Source organism: Heterocephalus glaber, unplaced genomic scaffold (genome assembly GCF_053883595.1).
Source record: "Heterocephalus glaber isolate CG9 unplaced genomic scaffold, H.glaber_assembly_v1.0 deba00000331, whole genome shotgun sequence".
Lineage (NCBI taxonomy): Eukaryota > Metazoa > Chordata > Mammalia > Rodentia > Bathyergidae > Heterocephalus > Heterocephalus glaber.
This window is the reverse complement of record NW_028258142.1, coordinates 44724936-44747914: the sequence shown is the minus strand read 5'-3', so window position 1 is coordinate 44747914 and position 22979 is coordinate 44724936. Positions and strand designations below refer to the sequence as shown.

The following is a 22979-nucleotide window of genomic DNA, read 5'->3' as shown; positions in this document are numbered from 1 at the left end:
GTGAGCCAGGCTTGGTGCATTGGTAGTCTTTTTGCATTTGAAGAGTATAACTTCTTTTTTAAAGTTTCTAAGGCGTTCTCTAGCTGGTGTTGGAAATGAACATTATTTTTCCTCAGCAGTTTTCTTTAACTGAAGGAAAAAAGCAACAGGATTGAAGGGAAAGGGGGAGTGGTGGAAAGTCATTGTTGCTTTCTCTGTGTGTTCTTTGCATCTCTTTTTTCAGTAAACTGCCTCAGGAATTTCTGCAGTCAGCTATAATCTACTTTTGAAAGGCCTCCTTTTGGACCAAGCTCTTCAAATGAGCCAAAACCTCTCCTTAGGACTGCAGGGTTTGGGAGAAGACAATAGAAAGAAAGGGAGTATTAACATGTGGTCCTTCTGGTGAGATTGGGGAATTTCCGTAAGGTGTGGTCAAGAGGCTGAAAAAGCAGAGAGCTCTGCATTTTTTGCAGGGCAGCATTCCCCACACTCCCTTCTTCCTTCTGCTTTTCTCACCCCTTCCCTACCCAACTGGATGCAACAAAGAGCTTTTTCACAGGTTTCTGGAAATGGGGCATTGCGGTTCTGCTGGTACCATGGACAGATACCAGCCACACATTTTTAGCTCTTTGTATTTTGAAATAGTGTCCTACCATTAAATTAGGATGGGGGCAAATTATAAAACTTTGACTTTTATGATCACTTCCCAAGTCAATTAAACATGAAAATTAGTGTTGGAAGTAGGTTAAACACAATTTTTATATGAACCATGAAAGAAAAAGGTATTGTAATCTAATGGGTGAAGTTTTAAAAAGGGATTTCTTTGCCTCCTACCCAGTAAAGAAAAAGTCCTTACACTACCAAATCAGAGGTAGTCTGATTGTGAACCTGTGGTAATCTAATTGAAAGTGAGAACAAATTAATTCATGCTTTCTTAATTCCAAAAATGACACAGAGAGCTTGTTTCTATTTTATGCCAGGAAATGGATTGGAGTTTTAAGGAATTAGGCAGAAGGTGAGTGTTTCTGACACTTTATCTGTCTTAAAGATCCTGAAAGTTGTTCTTAGCTCTCAGAAGTTATAAAGAAATAAAAGAGGATGGGGAAGTAGGCTTCAAGAGGAAGAGGGAAGGAGGGAGAAGTCTGATTCTTTCCTTCATTCCACAAAAGTTAATTTGTACTTCCATTCTCTGTCAGTCACTATTTAAGGACACAGCCTTAGCGGACAATAGCCCCTGTTCTAGTGGAGCTCACATTACAGTGGGGGAAATCAAATAGTAAATAAGGGAAATAGTAAAATAAATAGTGTGAGATTGAGAAATACTGTGAGAAGGAATGCAGACAAGTGATTCTGAAAAGAGAGTGTGTATTTGAGTGAATGTTCAAGATTTTAAATAGAATAGCCAGAATAAGAAGTGTTTTGCCAAGGGACTGAAAAGGTGAGCACATGAGCCATATAGCAACAAGAAGAGAAGTGGGGTGACCAGGGAGGAGACCAGGACCCCAGTAAGAAATGATAGCTTAGAGCAGTGGAGTAGTGGCAAAGAAGGGTTGGCTGTGGGATTCCTTGCTGGATGACTCTGAAGGATTGGGGTTGAGAGGCAAGAAGATTCTGGCTTGAGCATCTGATTAGAGACCTTGTGATCCCTTTGCTATGGTGACTACAGCAGAGTCACCTAAGACTTTCAGTTTATCCTACTTTGTGCTTTATGTAAATGCTTTCCCAGTTGTTTGCTAACACCATGAGAGCAAACCTATTTCTCTATCTTTCACATCTCAGGGAGCCCAATAAACGTTTGTTGGTTTCAGTGGAATTGACTCTATTCCAAGATCAGCACTTTAGACTCACAGGATGTTGTAGAATACCTACCAGGTTTACAATGCATGACTCATCTGTATGGAAAATCATAGCCAAGGGCCATGGTGGAACCTTCTCTGAACCAACTGGACCCACATATGCCCCAGAAACAGATGTGTGGGCTCACATACCATGGAGAAGTACGGAGCCTCACTTCCAGTGCAGCCCCAAGGCTTCCCATCCTTCCTCCACAGCACCCAGGAGAATTTGACTTGTTAGAGAGATGCCAGATGGTCTCACATCTGGTATTTGAAGGCCAGTCACTCCAGAGATTCTGTGTTGCAGCATAATATGAAAGTCACCCAGGGCTTATGATGTATCTTGAACCCAGGACAGGCCAGTAGGGCAATGAGGCTGATGAAGAGTCTGGTGGGCACCCTTAGGTTAATGACAAAACTCCCAGGCAGAATTGTCTTAGCCAAATACTCCAAACAGCCCAGGAAACCAATGCTTTTGACTTAAGGAGGATAAAAGAAGTGGTATAAGATTGAATCTGCTCTCTCTTCTTTGTGGCCCATCGTCTTTTGTATTTTGCTGTAGATCAGTCCGTTTGTTGAGTGTGATGAGCACATATGTATCAGAGGAGCTCATTCTTCATTAGCTCTTTGTGTTTTATTCTCAGGTGAAAAAAAGTCATAGAGAATGCTAGTAAAATACATTGCCAAGTGTATTGCTTCACACGAGCAGGGCTGGTCTTCTCTTACTCCCAGTTTTTCAGTTGAAATGTTGACTCTGAGACTGTAGTTGAAGGATGGAGGTGCCTGCACAAATCTTTCTAGCCAGTGACTTTTTTTTTTATTACTGGGTATCGAACTTAGGACCTTGGGCTTGCAAGGCAGGCATGGTGCCACTGAGCTAAATCCCCGGCCCTAAGTGACATATCTTGAAACCATATATGTCACTACTGAATAAGTATTTTCTCATCTCTGATGCTAGATAATGAGCCTTTTGGAGGAGGTATAAACAGGATTAGAAGTGCTTGTGCCTGTCAGACTGGTGTGGACTTCCTCCCATTCTAATTGGGCGCTCTGATGGGCAAGCCTCTCCCAAAGCACTGCAGGTATTATCCCAGTGTCTCGAGGCCAGAGGTTCTCTGAGCGTCATCCTCAGACACCCACAGGCCATGGGAGTCCCACCTGTGAGTTTGGTCTAAATGCAGAATCTTGCACTGCACTAGATCTACCCAGTCCAAATTTGCACTTGACGGGCTCCCTTGGGGGTTTCTGTCCACTTTCAAGCATGAGCAGATTGAAGGAAACACACATATAAACTGTCATTACATGTGATAATACCAGCTGTGGACCAGGCTTAGCAGCAAGGGCTCCTTCATAGATGCATCTTGTACTTTCATTGCCTCAGTTTTCTTGCTGATTTCTTGGAACCCTTTTCTGTTTAGTTGCCTAGTTCCTTTAATGTATGTCACAGAAAATGTGTAGCCTTAACTTTTGATGATCGGCTTAGCAATTGTGGGCAGAATGTACCCATATCCCTCCTATGTCCCTAACATGCCACATGTCTAACTGACCAGGGAGGACTTGCTCTTTCAATTCTTATTTTATTCAGAGATACTAAAAGTGTTCCCTTGACTTACTGCTGACTCTGCTGGAGTATCCTCTAGCTACAGGTGTTAAGGAGGCTCAGAATCTACTCATCTTAGGTCTCAGTGAGAATATAAAACGCAGGCCTTCTTATAATTTCCAGGCTAGGAAAAACAAAACAAAACTGCTGTCTTGCAAAGCAGAGCACTGATTTGGGTGCCTGCTTTTGTCCAGAGGGCACCTTTATCTGCAGTGGGTGTTTGAAGGAGCCTCTAAGTGCGGTGTAATGATGGGTATTCGAGTCTTTTTATGGGGCCATGTGGAGACACAAGAAAATGCTCCAGCCCCCCAGGGAGTGTGGTAAAGGCTGGGGCCCTGCTGGCGGACCACAAAGATTACTGAGGACATTTTCCATGTTTGTGGCTCTTGTTTGTGTGGAGGAAGGGGAAAAAGGAAGGGAGAGCATGAGGGGAAGGGGTGGGAAGGGGCAGCAAAGGGTGCCATCCCAGCAACGCCTGTTCCTGCTCTGTAGCTGTGAGCACCTCCCATGCTCTCAGTTTTGCACATGAACTGCCACCAAGACAGTGGTTCATATAGGGGTTGTGGGGAAGGCAACCTTGTACTACATTATTTGCTTATGTTTCTCATCCCATGTTCCTTCTGCCCTTGAGAGCAATGAAGGCTGCCATTGGTCATTTGGGCAGATGGGTGGTATATCAGCACAGGCCAAGGAGAGCTTCATCTCTTGAAAATGTGTTTAAATGTGTTTTAAAATGTGTTTGTACCCTGGGTTTTAATATGTTCGGTCAGAATTTGACTCACTTTCCAGTCTGAAATAATCCAGTTGGTGATCAGCCTATCCCAATCACAGTGATTTGGGGACTATGTCGTGGTTTTAGAGTAACAGGTCCTTGTGTTTTTGTCCTGTCCATAGCTTGTGGTCATAACTCTTCCAAAGGCTCGATTGGCTCAGACTCAAGGATCAATTGATGATGAAGCCATTGAGAAGGGGTAGAGGAGCCAGTCATGGTCCAGAGCCCATGGGTAATCTCTGAGTTGCCCTCAGCCCTTGTTCCCTACCATTTCTTAAAAATCTAGGGGCTGCACAGTAGCTTCCCTTTTTGCTTTACATGGATGAAACAAGCAAATGCCAGTGTAGGGCTAGTTTTTCTGGGGCATAGAACCTGGAGGGGAAAGAAGGTCAGAATCTTCAGGGTTCCAGAAGTATGCTGAGGGGCAGTGTCAGTTGGCACCTCTGTGGACAGACTCCAGGAGCATTTGGTGAACCTGAAACCTAGCATGGAGCATGGCAACATTGTGATGGTTGAGTAAATATCAGAAAATACCATTCAGCTGACTCACAGTATGATTGATAAGTATCTTAAGGCATCAGCCTGTGGCTAATCCAGAGCACAGGAGCAGCACTGCCCATCTCAGGACTACAGAAGCTCTCCAGCCTCCCCAGGCAGTCTCCCTCCATGGTGCGTGCTGTGTCTATTCCCTGAGTCTGTGAAGCTGCACATGCCTTCACTCACCTAATTAACAGCATTGCCTGGGATCTTCTGCTCCCAGAAGCCTCCATGACTCCCCTTCCCCAGCTGACTAATATCCTCCTCTGCATCATCACTACCTACATTCAACTGCACATATCTATATGAAGGTCTCTCGTTAAATGCTAAGTTCCTCGCTACCTCCATGCTGTGTTCATCATTGTATAATCAGCACTTTGCAGACATCAAAACAGAACTTCCATTTCCCCCATCTTCCCAGAGACTGTTATCACTGTTGCTGATGGTAGCACTGGTGTCCCCTGGATGGCACTGTCTTTGCCCACATCCGTGGGTCTACGTATGCAGTTCAGCCTCTGCGGCACCAGCTCATGGTATCTGCTTTTGAGGGCTTTCATTGTCAGTAGTAACTTATATGTTGCTTAATATCCATGGGATGTTTTAAAGCAATTCCTTTGGAAGTTTTCATAACATCTTATTGTGCCTGGTATTTTCTAGAACAGAAACAGTTACTTAAGGTAAATGTATCTAAGAGTTAGAACTCAAACTGAAAAATAAATAAATAAAAAACAGAACTCAAACTGAATTATAGAATCTCTAGGATCAACCTTTCTTTTCTTTGTCAATTTTATTGAGGAAGAATTTAAATGCAATAAGATATACACATCTTAAATGTACTATTTGACTTTTGATAGCTGAATGCACCGTCACAAGCAAGACAAAAAACATTTCCCCCAAATTCCTTCATGCATCTTCCCCATAATCCCCCTGGCCCCCAATCCAGGCAAGCATTGATCTGTTTTCTGTCCTCAGAGATTAGATTTGTCTTTTGTAAAACTTCATATACATGGAATGATGTGGTCTGTAGTCTTCCGTGTCTGGGTTCTTTCACTTAGCATGTTGTTTAAATTCACCCGTGTTATCGCATGTGTCAGTAATGTCTTTATATATTGATTAGTGCTTGTTTGAATGTACCAAGTTGTTTACCTTTTCACCAGCTGATGGATATTTGGTTTGATTCTAGGAGTATTTTTCCATTATGAATAAGGCCACTATGGATTTTGGTAAGATAGTCTTATGTCTGTAAGTTTTCATTTTCCTTGTAGAAAGGCCTAGATGTGGAATTGCTGAGCTCTTATGGGGGGGGGGAGGTTGTCTCTTCCGGTTTATGAGAAACAAACTGCTTTTCAAAGTGGTTGTGCTGTCTCATATCCTTCTAGCAGGGGATGGGGCTCCACTTGATTCAGGTTCTCAGTAACCTGTTACAATAAGTTTGGTTTGTTTATTTTGTTTTTGTTTTTTGAGACAGTTTTGATATGTAACACAGGCTGGCCTCAATTAACTATGTAGTCCAGGCTGGCCTTAAACTCACAGTCTCCCTGCCTTCTCCTCCCAAGTACTAGGATTACAGGTGTATTCCACCATACTCGACATCACTAGTAGTCTTTTTTTATTGTTCCTTCTTCCAGTAGTTTAATTTGTCAGCCCTTTCTTTTGGCAGTGAAAACCAGGAGGCCTAGAGATACTAAGAAAGGTCTTAGCTAAAAGCACATTGAGCTGTGGTAAGACCTTGGGCCCCTGAACCTGTTGCCTAACTGGGCTGATGGTTTTCACTTTACCTGCTCGAAACTGAAACACCCTTCCTGGGTGAACCAGAAGGCCCTCTGTAACTCTGTTATTTAGTGGGAGGTGACCATGAACAGAAGGCTCAATATTAGGTTCAGAAATACTGATTTCCCTGAAGCTTCAAACTGCAAACCTCTCTCTTCCTCTTCTCTGTAATTAAAGTTTATCTGTGATATGAAGTTGAATTAACAACATCTCCTAGTTTTGTTCTTAAGTATGTTGGACTCGCCAAGCTTTGAGCATAGGAGGGAGAGATGTTGCCTTCTCACTGTAATAGTTCATTGCACCCTGGCATGGAACCCTGGCTTAGCCCTGCTGGGCCTGTGACTCACAGCCTGGAAATAAACACAGAAAGGTCATATCTGGAGGTCAGGGAAGGAGTGTATGCAGCTTGTTCTTTTGGGTGTCTAAATCTTCAAGTTGGTATGATTTATTGTAAGATGAAACCACTGTTTAAAGTTTGCTGCTCTTACTCTGGGCAAAATGGCAAGGCAAGGAGGCATCACAATCCCTGATGTGAAATTATACTATAACGCTATAGTGATAAGAACAACAACATGATATTGGCACAAAACAGACCCGAGGATCAGTGGTAGAGACTAGAAGATGCAGAAACAACTCCAGACACACTCAGCCACCCTATCTTTGAAAAAGGGTCCAAACGCATTCACTAGAAAAAAATAGCCACTTTAATAAATGGTGCTGGAAAAACTGGCTTTCCACATGCTAAATCCTAAAATTAGGTCCATATCTTTCACCATGCACTAAACTAAAATCAAAATGGACCAAAGATCTAAATATTAGAACAGAAACACTAAATCTTCTGGAAGATAGAATAGGTAGAACTCTTGAATACATAGGTGTAGGCAAAGACTTTAAGAGCAAAACCTCGATTGCGCAGGAAATATCAAAGAATCAACAACGAGGATCTCATCTTATTAAAAAGCTTTTGCATTGCTTCTCGACCTTTTGGCTAAGATCAAGTGTAAAAAGCTTTTGCACTGCAAAAGAAATCACCAACAGAGTGAAGAGACAACTCACAGAGCAGGAAAAAAAGTTTTGTCAGATGTTCCTTAGACAAAGGACTACTATGTAGAATATATAAAGAACTAAAAAAAAAAATCAGGCCCCCCAAGTTTAAAGACCCAATCCAAAAATGGGCATCTGAAAGGAATAGATATTTTGCAGGTGAAGAAGTAGAAGTGGCAAATAAATATATGAAAAAATGTTCAACATCACTGGTCATTCAAGAGTTGCAAATTAAAACAAAGCTGAGATTCCATCTCACTCCAGAAAGAATGGCTATTATCAAGAAATCAACCAACAACAAATGCTGATGGAGCTGTGAGGAAAAAGTTACCCTTTTCCACTGTTGGTGGGAGTGTAGACTGGTGCAACCTCTGTGGAAATCAATATTGAGATTCCTCAAAAAACTAAAACTAGAGGTTCCATTAGATCCAGCAATTCCCCTTGTTGGTACCTTCCTGAAATAATTAAAAGCATCATACCGCAGTGATATACGCACACCCATGTTTATAGCAGCACAGTTTGTCATAGCTAAATCTTGGAAACAGCCCAAATGCTCATTAACCAATGAATGGATAAAGATGATTCTAAAAAATACAATGGAGTATTACTCTGGCACTAACAAGGATGAACTTGAGATATTTCTAGGTAAGTGGATACACCTTGAGACCATACTCTTAAGTGAAATAAATTGAACACACATGTTCAAATATTGCATGTTTTCTCTGGTGTGAGAAACTGAAAGTGTAAATAAAGACCAAAATGTATAATAGATATTGGGAAATAGCAAGAAAATGTTCAAATGGGAAGGGGAGCCTAGGGAGGGAGGAGGAGGAAAGGAAGGAAGGGAAAATGAAAAAAATAGAATAGAAGGAAAAATGGAAAGAAAAGCTTTTTTAAATAAGGAAGGGAAGATGGGTTGAAGGGAGGGCAAGGAAAGGGAAAAAAAGAAGAATCAAGATATATCTTGTTCAGGTACAAATTCCAGATGACGAATGTTATCATTATGTATATCTAAAATATACCAATAAAATTCATTTTAAAAAGATTGTTGGAGCTTAGCAGGTATAACAATCCAAAACAAAGTTTGCTGCTCTTAATTATAAAGTGCAACAATATGTTCTTTTAGTGTGCTTTCCTGAGTCACTGACTAGCGAGCAAACATTCAAGACAATTGTTTTAAAAATCCAGCTCTTTGTCAGGTTCTTTGTTTGCATTACATGATACTTGTCTTGGCTGAATGGCCATTTCCCTTTTGAAGGACTTGTAAAGGGACAGCTCTGGCTCCATGGGGTGGGGCAGGTGGACTCCAAAGTTTTGCCTTCTGTGCTCACTGACATGATTGATGCCAGATTGATCCCTTTTCACCCCAGCTAATGATCCTTATCTTCTCTCCAAGGATGAGACATCCACCTCTTTTTTCTCAAAGTGACTAGGGGAGGGAGGGTAAACATTTCCCTGTCAAGAGCCACTGACCCCAGGAAGGAGGTTCCTGCATCTGGCACCTCCTGGGGTTTGGCACCTACACTATTGCACTGTCCTCTTTGTAGATAGGTCACCTTCTTCACTGATTGGGAGTGTCCTGAAACTGGAGTTGTGCCCTGTCTTTTTACTCCCATGTTTGTCATAGCACATGTCCCATAGTAAGTGGCCAGTGGTTGTTTGAAAGAAGGAAAGTTGGAGTCAGAATTACCTATCAAAAGCTACAAAGAAACATCCTGGAATGCCCAGAGTCTTCAATGTTGTTTTTGCCCTTCCCTCTGGGCACTCAGAATAAGCACAGACATATGAAAATCATCCATGGACCCTCTCTCAGGGATCCCAGGCCAGCAGAACCCTGGCCTTATATAGACACATCCATCTGCCCACCAGTCATGTATCCCAAGCCCCAACTCCAGACCAGACACCTCCCAGGGCTGGAGGGAAAGCAATATGGATTCGAGTCAGCTCTGGTGTGGGGAGATCACAGACCGGTACGTGGGAAGATGAGAAATGATTTATGGCAGAAAATGTCACGTCCCAGGATCATGACTTCTCATTTCCTCTGGGCTTGCTTTTGGATACATTGTTTTGATAGACTTAATTTTTTTTGAGGGGGAACGATTTTTGTTTTATAGAAAAAATTGAATGTGGAGTACAGAGTTTCCATATGTCCTCTATCACTCCTGTTTCCTTGTTATTAATGTCTTGCAGGAGAGTAGTATATTTGTTACAATTAATGAGCCAATATCCATACAATTAACTAAAATCCATAGTTTACATTAGGGTTCACACTCTGTGTTCTGTATTCTATGTGTCCAATATTGCAGTATCACATAGAACAATAGTTTCTGTGTACTAAGAATCCCTGGTACTTTACCTGTTCGTCCTTCCCTCCCTCCTCCAGTCCCTAAACAACCATTGATCTTTTTACTCTTTGTATAGTTTTGCCACTTTAGAATGTCATATAATTGGCTGTGTCTACATGGCATGTAAACCTTTTCAGACTAGTGTCTTTCATTTAGCAATGTGCATGTAAGTTTCCTTTATATCTTTTTGTGGCTACTCAAAAATAGCATTTCTATTACCAAATAAATAATCTATTGTGTGGATGTTCTACAGTTTGTTTATCCATTCACATACTGAGTGCTATCTTGGATGCTTCGAAGTTTTGGTAATTATGAATATAACATGATTGTCATGTTGTCTTCTCTGGTCAAGTGACATGGCAGAGTGGGGCTGTTTTCAGGAGGAGGCTGGGCCCATTCACAGAAGGCAAGACTTCAGAATGTTTTTAGGTTTGGCTAACCTGTAAAGCTGTGGTCAGGTCAGATGTTAGGAATGTGGATAATATATGACCCTCATATGTTCTTTTGAGCCCTCACTGCCAGTTTAGTCATTTAATTATTTATTTACCAGGGTATTAGGTTGTGGAGTCATAGAGGAAATTATTCATGGGCTCTGATATCAAGGACATCAGGGTTTATTTCAGACGGTAGAATTTCAAAGGAATTTTTTATAGGTTGGAATTATTTAAACAAGCATTGACTGTATCAAAAGTAAGTAACAATGCCTGATTTATAGAGTTAAAAAGAGAAAACAGCATCATCTGCACTTATTCCACCCGAGGTACCAAATGAATAGTAGGAATAGTAGGACTTCACAGAGAAGGCTTGGAGGGTGAGGAGAGCTGCTTAGAGTTGCTGAGCTGGCCTACAGGAGACAGAGGGAGGAGACAGGGAAACCCTGTTACAGGTCACCACATGAAGGCTGAAAAGTGAAAGCATTCAGCTGAGTTTTAAGAGGGTCCCTCTTAGGGCAATGGCCTATATTCCTCCAGGGTCCCATTCCAAAGACCTCTTAACTGGTTTCCTGCTTCTGTACACTCCCCTTCTAATTCACAAGTCTTGGCCAGCTATGCAGGCAGTGAACTACATAAAACTCTGCCTTGTTAGAGTCTTTTCCTGCTGATGTTCCCTCCACAGCTCTCCGCAACTGCCTGTGAGACATGGCCCTGTGAGGCTTTCCTGTGTCCCCATGTCTCCCTGGTCCCAGGTGATTTCATCCCTGCACACTTTATGTCCTCTGTGAACACATGGCTTCGTTTTCATATCTGGCTGTATTCCTGCTGTTTTCTCTTTTGGGGCTTCCCTTTTGTACTCATCATGGTGGATTTTGTTCAGGGTCACATCATCTCCGCTTTCTAGCCCCATGTTCCCTCCTTTCTCACTTGATATTGTTATCATCTGGGGTCATATCTGCTTCTGTCACTACACTGTTAGCTCATTTGATGGCTGAGACTCTTTGTGAATAATTATAACCTAGTGCTTAGCATAGTACCTGCTCAGTAGATTGTCAATAAAGGATATTTTAAAAAAATCTTATTTATGTATTTTTTGCTGGTGCTAGGGATCAAACCCAGGGCCTCACACATATTAGACAAGTACTCTACCACTGAACTACATCACCAGCCCCAATAAAAGACTATTTTATTTTATTTTTTAAAAGACTATTTTAAAGATTATGTTACTGATGAGTATTTAAAATGTGATTGTGATCCAAGAGAATTTGGATTGAAATGACATCTTGTTAAGCAGTCATCCATTTTATCAGGTCTCATGACCGTGGGATTGCTCCTGTTTAGCCTCTTCGTTCCAGGCTGCTGGGCTGCCTCTCAGCTGATTGGAAGGTACCTGCATCATTAGTCAATGTCATCACCTTGGGCAGAAGGAATGAGTCAAGACTTCTCAAGGGCCCTTGCTTTTGTCTGTTTGTGTTTTCTCTGTGAATTGACATGGTGACATAAGTGCCTTGGTTAGGATTGAGTAGCTTTCAGTGTTTACCTTATTTTTATTGTACAAAGCATATGGCTGTTTCGACATGTTAGTGATATGTGCTTATGCTTCCCCATTCCTGACACCTTCCAGTCTCAGGCCTGGATCCAGCACCTCTGTGTTTCTTCATTTGTAGAATGATGTTTCTTCATGTGTAAAATGAGGATATTGGGCTAGATTCTTACCTGCAGTCTCCTGAAAGCCCATAGGAAGTTTCCAGGCACCCATGCACGCTGAAATTATACTAAAATTTTGTGCATCTGAGTACTTTTTTTTAAACAAAGTGTATGTTATATTTAAATGAGTGTATGACTCCAGAAAGCTTAAAAAGAACTGGAAAAAATGATTTCCAAAGGCAAACCAAGTAATTTTACTGAAAAATACAGTTTTCACTATGCTACTCTTTTCTTTAAAATACCCACATGTACTAATGAAGTAATGGTTGCAGTTTGAAAATGGGCTGTTCATACTTCCTGGCATCTGTGAATCACGTGGCACATTTGAATTGAGAAGAAGGTTGGTGGTTGGAATCCTTTAGATTTAGCGTCTAGAGGAACTTGTGCTAAGTGCTTTCTGTCTAGGAACATCACCCAAGCTTGGTCACTGGGTTTCTGTGGGCTGTTTTTGGTCACTTTCATGTTTTGTGGAGCTGATTTTCACCATCCCTCTCTTCCTGGTGTCTGATGAGCAATGGCTGGAGAACAAGAAACTCATTTCTTATGGCTGCTTCTGAAAAATTGTGATGATTGTATTCTCTGCAGCTGATGCAGACAGAGTTTTACATGTGTGCTTGGGCATCTTTGCCTATAAACAATCTCTCAATGATGAATTTTACAGCAGTCTAAGGGAGGAAGGAAAGTCACTGCCTCCCCTGAGCAGAGGAAATACTCCAAAGTTTTGGTCCAAATTTTTCCTGGAGCACTTTGTTCATGTGTTGGACTCTTGGTGAAGGAGGGTGTGCTCACATTACTATGTTTTAGGGATCTGAAAGCATGATAATCTAGAAGTATCTTATACTCTCCTTTTTCTTTCTCAAAGGTGATTTTGGTTCCTAACCTCTATATTCTTTTACTGATATAAACTGGTTCTAATCTTCTCACTTGCTCCTTCTAATTAATGTGTGGCCTTTCCCCATACGTTGAATTGTCTTTATTGCACTCTTGGCTGAGTAGGAGGCACAGGATGCCTTTGGCTTTTCAGCATTGATATTTGTGCGCCACATAGGGAATTTCCAAATGACAAAGCAGGAATGGTCCTCAAAGTCCTTTAGTATTTTTCCCTCTGTTTTTTGTAATCAGCCAGTTTAGAATATACCAGTTACATCTATGAAAGGAGCATAGCTCATTTTAAAAGGTAAGACACATGGAGGAAGGATGAGGGGGCAGTTACAAAGACTTTAACAAGTAAGATTCCAATTACTAATTTTCTCCACCAAAGGTGGCTGCTAATTTCTCTTTACTCACAGGCTAATGCTGCACACATGCTTGTACCCAGGCAGTTTTATTTTGGAAGAAGTGGAAGAATAAATGCATACATTCCTTCTTTCCTGCCCTCCCCAGCTTCTCCCCAGATGCTGGAAAATGCCCTGCATCTTGCAGAACCCCCTCCAGCCTTAGTGCTCATGTGCTTCTGGGTTCCTTTTTGTACCCCTCCCACTGGGCAGCCCCATGATTCAGGGAAATGGCCACTCTTTAGTACTTCAGCCTGACCTTTGCCCTACATTCCTGCTTTGAGATTTACTGTTAAGCTTTGTCGACATTCACCTGGAAATGATGCACCTGCTATTCTTGGTTGTTTAGGCATCTTTTATCCTCAATACTCTGACTTTGAGCGCTCTGGCTGGGTCAAGCGTGGCAGAAATAATCCTCTCCCCTGGTAAGGGCTTGGCCAGTTTCATTGTCATATGATTATAACTGGGGGAGAGAAAGAGGAGAAAGGAGAACCTCTGTGGGTTCAGGGGAGAGTTAGAGGTTTGCCTGCAGGGGAAGCCTGCCACTGTCCTTTTTTTGTCATAGGGTGGGCTCTGGTATAGGATGGGCTCTCGGTCACTCTTTCTGCTCCACACATGGCATCTTCTTTCTTTGGCATCACCTGATTTTCAGGCAGTGGAAACATTTGGAATTCCATCCACTGCACTTAAGAGGCTGCTGGGACAATCTGCACAGTAAATTAGTATAGTTGGTGGGGAGGCAAAAAGCTCAGCTCCACTGATCACAGGCCAAAGCCATATGCAAAAATGCAGCTGCGCACACGCAGACCCATTGGAGTACATGTAGGGACTCTCACAGAGGATAGTCTGCAGACAATAGAACTGTATGGCAGAATTAAGGAGTGTGAAAGCCACTGGTCATCCTATGTCAAGGAAGACTTGTACACACCCATGTAACTGAGAATCATTCTTGAATCTGCATAGATGGGCTGCTTCTGAAGAAGGAGTGCTTGGAGTTCAACAGGAAATTAGACCCAAGATTGATGTCAGGCATGTCCTTGGGGGGCTGGCAGGCTAGGTCCTGTTCCTAGGTGAGGCCTTCACACTTTAGTATAAGTTACAGCCATGGTAAGTCTTACTTTCTGTGTTTTGAAACCTAGATGTCACTCAAATGGAATGCTTGTTTTTCTCATGAACTCAGTATGTCACACAGCAGAAAAAGCCCCAGACCGTATTTCCTATGATGGTGTTAGTAATGCATCAAAAACAGCCAGGTCCAGGGCTGTGGGAAGGAGTGCTTCTCCTTTGGGCTGTAGGCCTCTCTTGAGTTACAGCAAAAGACTCATAGCACTCACTGGTTTGGGTAGGGTGTCTGACATAGTGAAATGCCTGCTCCATCCCTTTTCACCAGCAGCAGTTGCCCCTCTGAGAAAGATAAAATTATGTGTCTTTTGTAAACGTCTCTGGTTCCTAGTTCTTCCTAAGCCTTTAACTGGACTGGTATCCCTGAAGTGTATGTTAAGAATCAATAGAACAAGTCAGATTGGGTATAGAGGTGTTGTGGTACCAATATGTCTTAAAAATAGAAAAAAAGACAATTTTAAGCTTTAATTAAGCACTATGATTTCATACTATGATATTGGTTCTTTGTAGAGAAGGAATGACTTATGGAATTATTTTTCCAAAGATTAGTGCTCTAGAGTAATATTCATTTAAATGAATATTAGTTATTTTTTATTTCAAACATAATGGAGATGACTCCAGCATTGCTCACATGTGATATAGGAAACAAGGGATGACATTTGTTAAAATAATGATTCATAAGAAAATTACTCATTTGGAGTACTTTAGGAAAGGTTATCCTTGTCTATGTAAAAAATACATCACTGCCAGTCATTTGTATTAAAAAAACCCCTACATGGGGGTGGGGATTTAGCTCAGTGGTTTCGCTGCCTGCTGAGCAAGTGCACAGACCCGAGTTCGATCCCCAGTACCAAAAAAAAAACCAACAAAAATCCTTACAACTTACAGATGTCACATGGTAGAATTTCTGATTTAGAGTGCCTTATAGCATATGGAATTAAAAAGCAAAATATGTCTGAAGACATTTCACCCAAAATTTGTAACATATAGCTGAGCTGTTCTTTAGAACTTTGATGGTTTTCAGAGTTCTAAATTACATTAAAATTTGTAAAGCTTTCCCAAGTGTGGAGTGAGAATTTTCTTGCATAAAAGAATTACTTGAGAATAGTACTATTTTATTATTCAGCTTTATTTGGAATAGAACTGCTTAAATAAATAATTGCAAATATTTTTAAAATTAAAGACAGACTGGAAAGTGTTTATTCTTGAATAGAAACTATAGTTTGTTTTAATTAAATCACAGTTGTTAATAAAGGGAAGGAAGGTTTTTGGAGACCACTCAAAAATGTCTTTAGCATTTATAGCAGAGTGAGAGGCAGTGTTAGACCCTCCCTGATGTCATCTGTTCTTGTGCCACTATAGAGTCAGTTGTGATGTCCTAGAGGTTAAAAATACATCCCAAGGGGTGCATACTAACTAAAAGGCAGAGACCATCAGATTGTATAATGAATACAGTGCAACTGTAGCTGTGAGAAGCTCTACAGAGATTAAAAATGAAAGAATGGGAAAAGATATACCATGGAAGCAGCATCCTGAAGTGGTCATATTAGTAAATAGACTTTAAAACATGGAATACTGCCAGGGATGAAAAGAGACATTACACAGGGTAAAAAAAAACACAGTATAGCAGGAAGCGATAGCAATCCCTAATGTGAATGTACCTAACAACAGGGCTGCAAAGCACCTAGCACACAGACTCATAAAACTGAAAGGAGAAATAGACAAATCCACTCTATGAATTAGAGACTTCACTCCTTTCATGTTAATCTATACAACAAATAAAACCAATACATGGAAACTCAGTATGAATACATAAGACCTTATCAGTCCTATCACTCAACTTGACCTAGTGGATAATTATAAAATAGTTCACCCAATAATGGAAGAATACATGTTCTTTTTAGATGTACATGAGACATTTCCAAAGATAAACCACATTCTCGGCCATAGAATAAACCTTGATAAATCTAAAAGAACTGATATAATAAAGCTTATGTTCTGATCATAAAGAAATTAAGTTAGAAATTGGTAATAAAAAGATATCTGGAAAATCTCAAATATTTAGAAATTAAGCAATATGTTTCTGATAAACTATTTGTCAAAAAATACAGGACTAAATTATTCCCATTTGAATTTAATGAAATATCCCATATTAATACATTTTAAATGAAAACACAGAGTATATCAAATTTGCAGGAAGCAGCTGAAACAGTGCATTAAGGTAAATTTAAAGCATTAAATATGTTCAAAAACAAGAAAGGTCTGAAATCAGTTAAGTTTCTACTTTAAGAACTAGAAAAAGAAGAGTAAAGGAAATCCAAAGCAAACAGAAAGAAGACAAAAAAAGGAGAAAAGAATGAATAAAAAGAAAAGCAGTAGAAAAAACAGTAAAATCAATTAAGTGATTTTTTGGTAAAGATTAATACAATACAATTGATCTCTAGCCAGACTAAATAAAAAGGAGAGAACACACACTTTGTCAATATAGAAGGTAAGAAAGGAAATTTCTAAAAGAGCAGTTAAAGAATGACAGGGGATATTATGAGTAGCTTTATATCCATACAATTACAACAATTTAAGTGTATAATTTTCTTGAAAGGCAATTTACCCATTCATTCAAAAAGAAAATAGATAACCAGAACAGCCCTTTATTAATTGAAGAAATTGAATTCATATTTAAATGCCTTCCAACAAAGAAAACCCCACATCTAGGAGCCTTTATTGGAGAATTCTGCCAAACATTTAAGGAATAAACAATATTAATTCTATACAAACACATTGTGACAGTAAGAGACGAGGAAGGAATAGTCCCAACTCACAAAGTGGGCATTGTCTTAGTGTGTCTTCAGCATGTTGTAGCACCACCCACTGGCTAGCTGGTCATTGTGGCCTACTCTTCTGTCTCCTTTTGTGTGGTGATCGCTGCAGGATGAGTCCTGTGTGAAGCTCACCTGCTGTGGAATTAGGTACCTCCTCCTTTGCAAAACCATGCTTAGATAGTCCATGTGAAAGGTGACTAATTGAATAATGGGATTATAGAAGTCCGCTAGAGAATTCTGATACCAGGCTTCCTCTTCTGCCTTGTTCTGAGCCAAGGCATCCATAAATATGAATGAGTGGCTAGGGCCAGGGAGAGGTAAGGCTGGCTTCCTGCCTAGAGTGTGATCGCATGGTTAGAGGGAGCCAGTTAGTTTGTATAAGCTGCCTGCTGCCTGGGGAACCTGGCCCTACAAGAGTGTTTGAGGTGACCAGCAGGCCTAGGGGAAGGGAGACACTGGAGGATTTCTGAATACAGGTGTGTAAAGCATTGGGGTGCTGTAAAGCCAGGAAGGAGTAGGGTAGAAGGAAGCTTTCTGTTTGGGCTACATTGATTTTTCTGAGTATTGTAGTCCATCAAGTGGAAATAACTGTAAAATAGACAATAGAATCTGTAAAGAACTAGATACAGAGATCTTGAGAGGAGGAGGCTGGGGCTGAGGGTGCAAATCTGAACATATTCTTCTCTACAACTTGTTGTGCCTCTCTCTGCCACCTGTAACAGTCCAGGCATGTCTACAAATCAATCCTTATACAGTTGGAGGTAAGGACTGTACCTAGTATAACAATCTAGCCCATCGAAGTTCTTCATCCTTCATATCCTCTCTGTTTATACGATCCAATGGATCAGTTAAATTAATTGTTGTGTTCTTTATTTCAGAAAAACTGTACAACTCAAGTGGACGAGATTTAAGAAGGGCCCTTTTCTCCCTGAAGCAGATATTTCAGGTAAAAAGGAAAAAAAAGTACTCTCAAGTCCTGTTTTGCTTTGCTATGGCATTAGGTACAAATAAGCTTATACCTGTGCTTATTACAAGAAGGAATGTCTCTTTCAATTACACTATAAATGAGATCAGAATATCAGGGAATAATTTTTACTGTATCAAATATTTCAAACATAAAAAGGAAAGACAACTTTATCAAATTGTATTTTCTCAATCTTTACTTCAAGTTTTTAAGAAAGAAAAGCCTGTGATGTAATTAAAGACCTGTATTCTGTTCCCTATGCCACCCCCCACCTGCAGACACCTCTCTGCTGAGTGTTGAAATTGGAGCTCTCTGTATCCATGCATGATGTGTACATATTCATCAACTGTATGTGATACACTTTTGAACTAACTTCATATCTATGTAATTTAGTTGCATTCATTCTACATCAGCTAGCTTATTTTTAAAATTAATTTAATTGGTACATTTTAGGTATACAATATAACAACATTCATCATTGGAAAATTTGCACCTCTATATAATCTCTCTTGGTTCTTAATTTTTCCACCATTCCAGTGCCCTCCCTTAAACCACTCCATCCCTCCCTATTTACAAAAACTTTGTTTCCATTTTTTCTTTTTCTCATATTGATTGCATTCCCTTCTTTCCTTTCCCCTACCCCTCCTACTTCCCCTTTCCTTTTGCCACTTTTCTTCCTATTTCACAGTATCTATTATACCTTTTAGTTCTTATTTACACTTTCAGTTTGTCACACTAGAGAAACTATTCGGTCTTTACACATGTGTGTCCTGTTTATTTCACTTAAGAGTATTGCCTTAATGTGCGTCCATTTAGCTATAAATGTCTCTAATTTCTCAATTTTTATGGCTGAGTAGTACTCCATTTTATTAAAAAAATCACATTTTCTTTATCCAGTCTCCAGTTGATGAGCAATTGGGTTGCTTCCAAGTTTTAGCTATTACAAATTGTGCTGCTATGAACATGGGTGCACATATAACTGTGGTATGATTCTTTTAATTCTTGGAGGAAGATAGCCAGCAGGGGAATAGCTGGGTCAAATGAGACTTCCAGACCTAGCTCGTTGAGGTATCTCCATACTGATTTCCACAGTGGTTGCACCAGTCCATACTCCCAACAGCACTGGAGCAGGGTCCCTCTTTCCCCACAGCCCTGCCAGCATTTGTTATTGGTTGATTTCATGATACCAACCATTCTTTCTGGGGTGAGGTTGGAATCTCAGTGCTGTTTTCATCTGCATTTCTCAAATGACCAGTGATGTTGAACATTTTTTCATATGTTTATTTGCCATTTCTACTTTGTCTGAGAAATGTCTTTTCATTTCAGATGCCCACTTTGGATTGGGTCTTTAAATTTGGGAGGTCTGATTTTTTTAAGTTCTTTATAGATTCTAGATACTAGACCTTTGTCTGAGGAACAGCAGGTGAAGATTTTTTCCAACATTGTGGGTTGTCTCCACACTGGTGGTGGTTTCTCTTGCTGTGCAGAAGCTTTTTAATAAGAAGAGATCCCACTTGTTGATTGTTTGTGCTAGTTCACGGGCAACTGAGGTTTTGTTCATAAAATCTTTTCCTACACTATGTCTTCAAGAGTTCTACCTAACCTCTGCTCCACATGATTCAGTATTTCTATTTTAATATTTAGATCTTTAATCCATTTTGATTTTAGTTTAGTGCATGGCAAGAGATATAGGTCTAGTTTTAATCTTTGGCAATTTGAAACCCAATTTTTCCAGCACCACTTATTGAAGAGGCTATCTTTCCTCCAGTGAGGGTGTTTGGTTTCATAAAGGAGATGGTTGAGTGTGTCTAGAGTTGTTTCTATATCTTATAATCTGTTCCACTGGTCCTCAAGTCTGTTTCTTTGCCAGTACCATGCTGTTTTTATCACAGTATCTTTGTAGTATAGTTTCAAGCTGGGGGTTGTGATACCGCCTGCCACATCTCTGTTGCCTAGAATTGCTTTTGCTATTCTGGGTCTCTTCTTGTTCCAAATAAATTTTTGGATTGTTTTCTCAGAGTCCATGAAGTATGCTGCTGGGATTTCAATTGAGATTGCATTGAATCTATATAGCAGTTTTGGAAGTATGGCTATTTTCACTATATTGATTCTTCCTGCCCAGGAGCAAAGGATATCTTTCCATTTCCTGATATCATCTTCAATCTGTCTTTTCAGAGTGCTATAGTCTTCAGAGAAGAGGTCTTTGATTTCTTTTGTTAGGTTGATTGCTATGTATTTCAGTTTCTTGGATGCTATTGTGAAAGGAATTGTTTGCCCTATTTCTTGTCTCAGTGAGTCTGTTGTTTGTATAGAGGAAAGCTATTGATTTTTGTGTGTTGACCTTGTATCCAGCTACTTGACTGAATTTGGTTATTAAGTCTAGAAGACTTTTGGTGGAGTTCTTGGGGTCTTCTATATAGAGTATCATGTCATCTACAAATAATAACAATTTGACTTCTTCATTGCCTATCTTTCTTCCTTTTTTTTCTTTCTCTTGTCTAATTGCCATGGCTAATGTTTCCAAGACTTTATTGAACAGGAGTGGTGATAGTGGACATCCTTGTCTTGTTCCTGATTTTAGTGTGAAGGATTTCAGTTTGTGACCATTTAGTATGATATTGCTGTTGGTTTTTCATAGATGGCTTTTATCAGATTGAGGCAGAGACCGTCTATTCCAATTTTTTGTAGGGTTTTTTATCATAAATGCATGTTAGATTTTGTCAAATGCTTTGTCTGCATCTAATGAGATGATCATATGGTTTTCGTCCTTGGCTCTATTGATACAGTGTATTACACTGATTGATTTGCATATGTTGAACCATTCCTGCATCCCTGGAATGAATCCTACTTGGTCAGGGTGTATGATCTTCTGCATTCTCTTTGCCAGTATCTTACTAAGGATTTTTACATCTATGTTCATTAGTGAATTTGGCCTATAGTTCTCTTTTTCAGTTGGGTCTTTCTCTGCTTTGGGGATCAAGGTGATGCTTGCTTCCAGGAATGAATTCAGGAGTATTGCTTCTCTTTCAATTCCATTGAAGAGTTTAAATAGTAGAGGCAGTAGTTCCTCTCTAAATGTCTTGAAGAATTCAGCAGTGAAGCCATCAAGACTTGGGCTTTTCTTAGTTGATAAGTTTTTAATTACATTTTCAATTTCATTGATTGATATTGGTTTGTTTAGAATTTTTAGATCTTCTTCATTCAACTTTGGTAATTCATACATATCTAGGAATCTGTCCATTTCTTCTGTGTTTTCCATCTCACTGACGTATAGGTTCTCAAAGTAGATATCGATGATCCTCTGGATTTCTGCTTGGTCCATTGTAATTTCACCCTTTTCATTCCTAATTGCATGGATTTGGGTCTTTTCTTTCCTTTTGCCAATAAGGTTGGCTAAGGGTTTGTCAATTTTGTTTATTCTTTCTAAGAGCCAACTCTTGGCTTCATTAATTTTTTGTATTGTTCTCTTAGTCTCCATTGCATTGATTTCTGTTCTGATCTTTATAATTTCCTCCCTTGTATGAGCTTTGGGTTTGTCCTGCTCTTCTTTTTCTACAAGCTTGAGGGTCACCATCAGGTTGTTTAATTGGGCTCACTCTGTTTTCCTAAGAAGAGTATTCACTGCTATGAATTTCCCTCGTAAGACTGCTTTCATTGTGTCCCATAGATTCTGATATGTTGTATTGTTATTGTCATTTAATTGAAGGAACTTTCTGATTCCTTCTTTAATTTTCTCTGTGACCTATTGGTTATTCAGAAGTGTGTTGTTCAATTTCCATGTGTTTATGAAATTCTTGCGGTTTTGTTTGCTATTGATCTCCAATTTCATCACACTATGGTCTGATAATATACAGGGGATAACTTCAATTCCTTTGCACTTACTTAAACATGTTCTATGAGCAAGTATGTGGTCTGTTTTGGAGAACAACCCATGTGCAGCTGAAAAGAATGTGTATTCTGATATTGTGGGGTGGAACACTCTGTAAACATCTGTTAAGTTCATTTGTTCAAGAGTTTGATTGAGTTCTTGTATTTCATTACTTATTTTTAGTCTAGTTGATCTATCTATTTGTGACAGTGGGGTATTGAATTTCCCCCACTACTATTGTATTAGTGCTTATATGATTGTTCATGTCCATTAATATTTGTTTTATATAGTTGGGCGCACTAATGTTTGGTGCATATATGTTTATGATTGTCATCTCTTCCTCTTGGATTCTTCCCTTTACAAGGATGTAGTGTCCTTCTTTGTCTCTCTTAATCAGTGTTGATTTGCAGTCCACTTGATCTGCAGAGGATAGCTACTCCTGCTTTTTTTTCAGGTTCCTGTCACAAGGAGTATTGTTTTCCACCCTTTAACTTTCAGTCTATGAGTTTCTTTTTGAATTAAGTGTGTTTCTTGTATGGAGCATATTGTTGGATCTTGCTTATTGACCCATTCTGCCAGTCTGTTTCTTTTGATTGGTGAATTGAGACCACTAACATTGATGGTTAGAAGTGATACATATTGATTTATCATTGTCATGATTTTTTCTTTTTGTTGGACTCTCCCCCTTTGCTTTTAATTTCTTGTCATGCTTGGTGGATTCATTCTGCTGGGCTTCTTGGGGTTGTGATCCTCGTTGTATTTTCCTAGGATTTTGTCTTAACTTTTTTGAAGCACTGGTTTGGTATTCATGAATTTGCTAAGGTGCTCTTTGTCATGAAAGTATCTTATTTCTCCATCAATTTTGAAAGATAGTTTTGCAGGGTACATCAATCTGGTTTGGAGGATGTT

General features: G+C 39.9%; 1 protein-coding gene across 18 annotated transcripts in view; it reads left to right on the top strand.

The window, feature by feature from the left end:
- Fhod3 (formin homology 2 domain containing 3) overlaps positions 1-22979 on the top strand; it is a 497386-nt gene that overhangs the window by 215790 nt on the left and 258617 nt on the right. For all 18 annotated transcript variants that reach the window (XM_087189308.1, XM_087189306.1, XM_087189305.1 and 15 more), the window contains one exon: positions 18117-18184. In XM_087189308.1, coding sequence (XP_087045434.1) covers positions 18117-18184 — 68 coding nt within the window. The remainder of the gene's footprint in view (positions 1-18116; positions 18185-22979) is intronic.